The sequence below is a fragment of the Notothenia rossii genome, assembly GCF_949606895.1.
Source record: "Notothenia rossii genome assembly, chromosome: 11".
NCBI classification, from domain to species: Eukaryota; Metazoa; Chordata; class Actinopteri; order Perciformes; family Nototheniidae; genus Notothenia; species Notothenia rossii.
Window position 1 is genome coordinate 33,601,215 of NC_136910.1, and position 3,031 is coordinate 33,604,245.

At 37.2% G+C, this 3,031-nt stretch overlaps 1 protein-coding gene across 1 annotated transcript in view; it reads left to right on the top strand.

Moving 5' to 3' along the window:
• Positions 1 to 259: 259 nt before the first annotated feature.
• b3galt9 (beta-1,3-galactosyltransferase 9) overlaps positions 260 to 3,031 on the top strand; it is a gene marked incomplete at its 5' end in the record, with an annotated part of 6,134 nt that continues 3,362 nt past the window's right edge. The window contains 1 exon segment of the mRNA XM_079659935.1: positions 260 to 301. Within this exon segment, the coding sequence (XP_079516061.1) occupies positions 260 to 301 (42 nt within the window).

Sequence of the window (3,031 nt, forward strand, 5' to 3'; positions counted from 1 at the left end):
GTTGACAATGTTTTATTTTACCCTGGCAAACTGTTGTCCATTCTTGGAGTGCTCACTTTTTTAACATTTGGAATGTCTCACACCTGCATACAACACACAAATGAGTAACTGAAATAAAAATAAATTCACTTAAATAAAAAATAAATGCCACAATAAATCCAACTGACTAAGGTACATTATATTGTTGACCGTCCTTTAACTCTCACATTAGGATTTACATTGGGGCACAATAAACCAACTCCTCTTTGCACCTATCTGCATGGCCGTATCCATCATTGAGGTCACCGAGGTCCGGACCTCGGTAACTTTTTCTGAACTGTGTATAACAAAACTTGTGAATTAATTGCACTAAACGGGGTTCTTTGTAGTACTTCCATTTACTGACAATGGGGGCGCTGCATAACTACGTAGCCTCGGTTAAAGCAAACAGAAGAAGACGACATGTATCAACAAACCACCGCAGTCCGGGCCCTTTCTCATTTCATCAAATCCCCCTCCTCGACTTCTCGACTCCTCGGTCCTCCGGTAGTGACCCGGAAATGAATTTTAGCGCGCCATGTTGAAGGACATCTCATTTCTCTAAATGCACTTCGAGGACCGAGGATCGAGCGTCGAGGAGGCTCTCCGGAGGAGCTATAACCGAGGATACACTGATGGGTCCTCCACGGTCCTCCACGGCTCCTTCGTGGATGCATTTCCGGGAACAGAGATGTTTCAAAGAGTTGTGACGCACGGCCAGACTTATCTCAGTCTCCAGTCTCTGATAGTGTTACGTTATTATGAGAGTGCTCTGTTTGATTCTGAAATTGTATATATTTATATAAATATATTAATGCTGTCAAAATTATCGCGTTAACGGCTGTAATACATTTTTGGAATTAATTGCGTTAAAATATTTAACGCATTTAACGCATACTGCAGAATGGCCCGCCCCATACATCCCACCAGTGGCAAAGCTAGGGTATGGCTGGGGAAGGCGACACCCATACCAAGAAATGGCTTAGCCCCACCATGAAAAATGATGTTAAAGTAAGCTAAATAAAGTCCGCCAACTCGCGCCGAGAATTGCATAGACAGCAGTTAGTAAGATTGATTTCAGTAGCCACTTGTCTGGAAATACTGAAGACCAGAAACGGTTTTGAAAACTTTTGTCACGTAGTGATCGTCTTCTCAATAGAACATCTTTGATAATGTCTTCTGGCCAATCATTACATTACATTGCATGTAACTTGTTAGACGCTTTTATCCAAAGCGACTTACATACTCAATACTGTGGACAATCCCCACAGGAGCAATTTGAGGTGAAGTGTCTTCACGTCTTCAGAATCCCCAGCTATCGTTTAGGACTACACCATGTGCTCTGTTTGACAAACCCCAAGATTAGTTCACAAGCTCTGTGATTGGTTCACCTCCAACTGCATTCCATATGAAAAAAAATGTTTCGTAAAAGATAAAATCATACTTTATTCAGCAGTGCTTGCTTTACTCTTTGAAAGTCATCACACGAATGCATTGTAATAAATGGTTCGGCTGCATTAAATATATTACACATCTGTCGTAGTTCTTTATTTTTATTTATCTACAGAGATCGGGCTCAGAATAGACCGGAAACTATTCTTTTACCGTTCAGTTTGAATTTCACAATAAAGTTAGTAGTAATATTTTGTTTTGATATTCTTGTTTTTTATTAACTACTAGACCGCTGGGTCATGTTAAGACCATCTTTTCTGTGTTGCTGTGGGTTTTTTCCATTGCTTTTGTGTTACAAATATCAAAACAATAACTAAATATATCCGTCGTAAACTAAACCAGAAACAGCAGTATATTTTATTTTGTTAACACTGTAAACTTGACAGCTTTTTAACCCAAACCACCTACTGGTTAAAGCACGTTATTACACGTTTAGAGTAATGCAATGCAGGTAGATTGTGTTGCTTTTTAATGACTGTTTAAAATGCCTTTTTCTTAATGTCTTTTATTATTATTAAGCCTAAAACATGCACTTGTCAAGGTTCAGAGGCAAATTTTGCAAATATGGCAGTAGCCATCGATCATCTTAAGATAAGATATACCTTATTGATCCCAAGTTGGAAACATTTGCGTTACATCAGCATGTGTAACAGTTGTAAATATGCAGTGGTGTTTATTTGTAAATCATTTAGTATAATCACACAAATTCTGTGTTTTATATTGAATAATTCTGTGTTCTTTATTTATTGATTGCTTAATACCTGACAAGGCCGGAGATGAAATATCTATATACATCCTATAAGAGTATAATACATATGTATAATATTAGTTAAAATAAGTGCTTCAACATAGTTAACATTGCTGGAGGTATGCACAAATAATGATAGATGTCTTGTAATGCACTATTGAGGAACCTGCGACACAAGTTTTTCATTCATTGCATAACTACACCGTTTGTGAATATGATATGTCAATAAACCTTAGGAAATCTTGAAATCTTGAAACAGATGTGCAAAATAGTCATTATATACAGTCTTTAATTAACTATTGGTAGAGAATAACGAGTAATGAATATACTTTATAGGGATCCTATTAATATCTAACAATAAAAATAATGAAATTCAATAACATGCTTTAACCACCAGGTGTCCCTTTATATCAGGAGTGCACCTTTATGGTGTAAATACAGCCTATCTACCAATTGGATCAAATATAAAAGTCAGCCGAATTAGTGTTGATCCTGCAAAGAGACGTATTGTGTGAAAAGAAATGTAAGATGTTGTTTTATTGCTGATATATTTATGATCCACGTCCCGTTTTCAGTGTTGGCGGCAATTCCTCATGTTTGTCTAGAAGTCTTCTCATCAGGGCTCTATAAATAGAGAACTACGGCAGATATGTAATATTTAATGCAGCCGAACCGTGTATTACAATGCCGTTATGTGATGACTTTCAAAGAGAAAAGCAAGCACACTCGGAATAAAGTATTATTTTTTTATGTTTTCGGTCTATTTGTTAATGACGATGTGATGTGAGATGTGAGACTGGAATTGCACAGGGG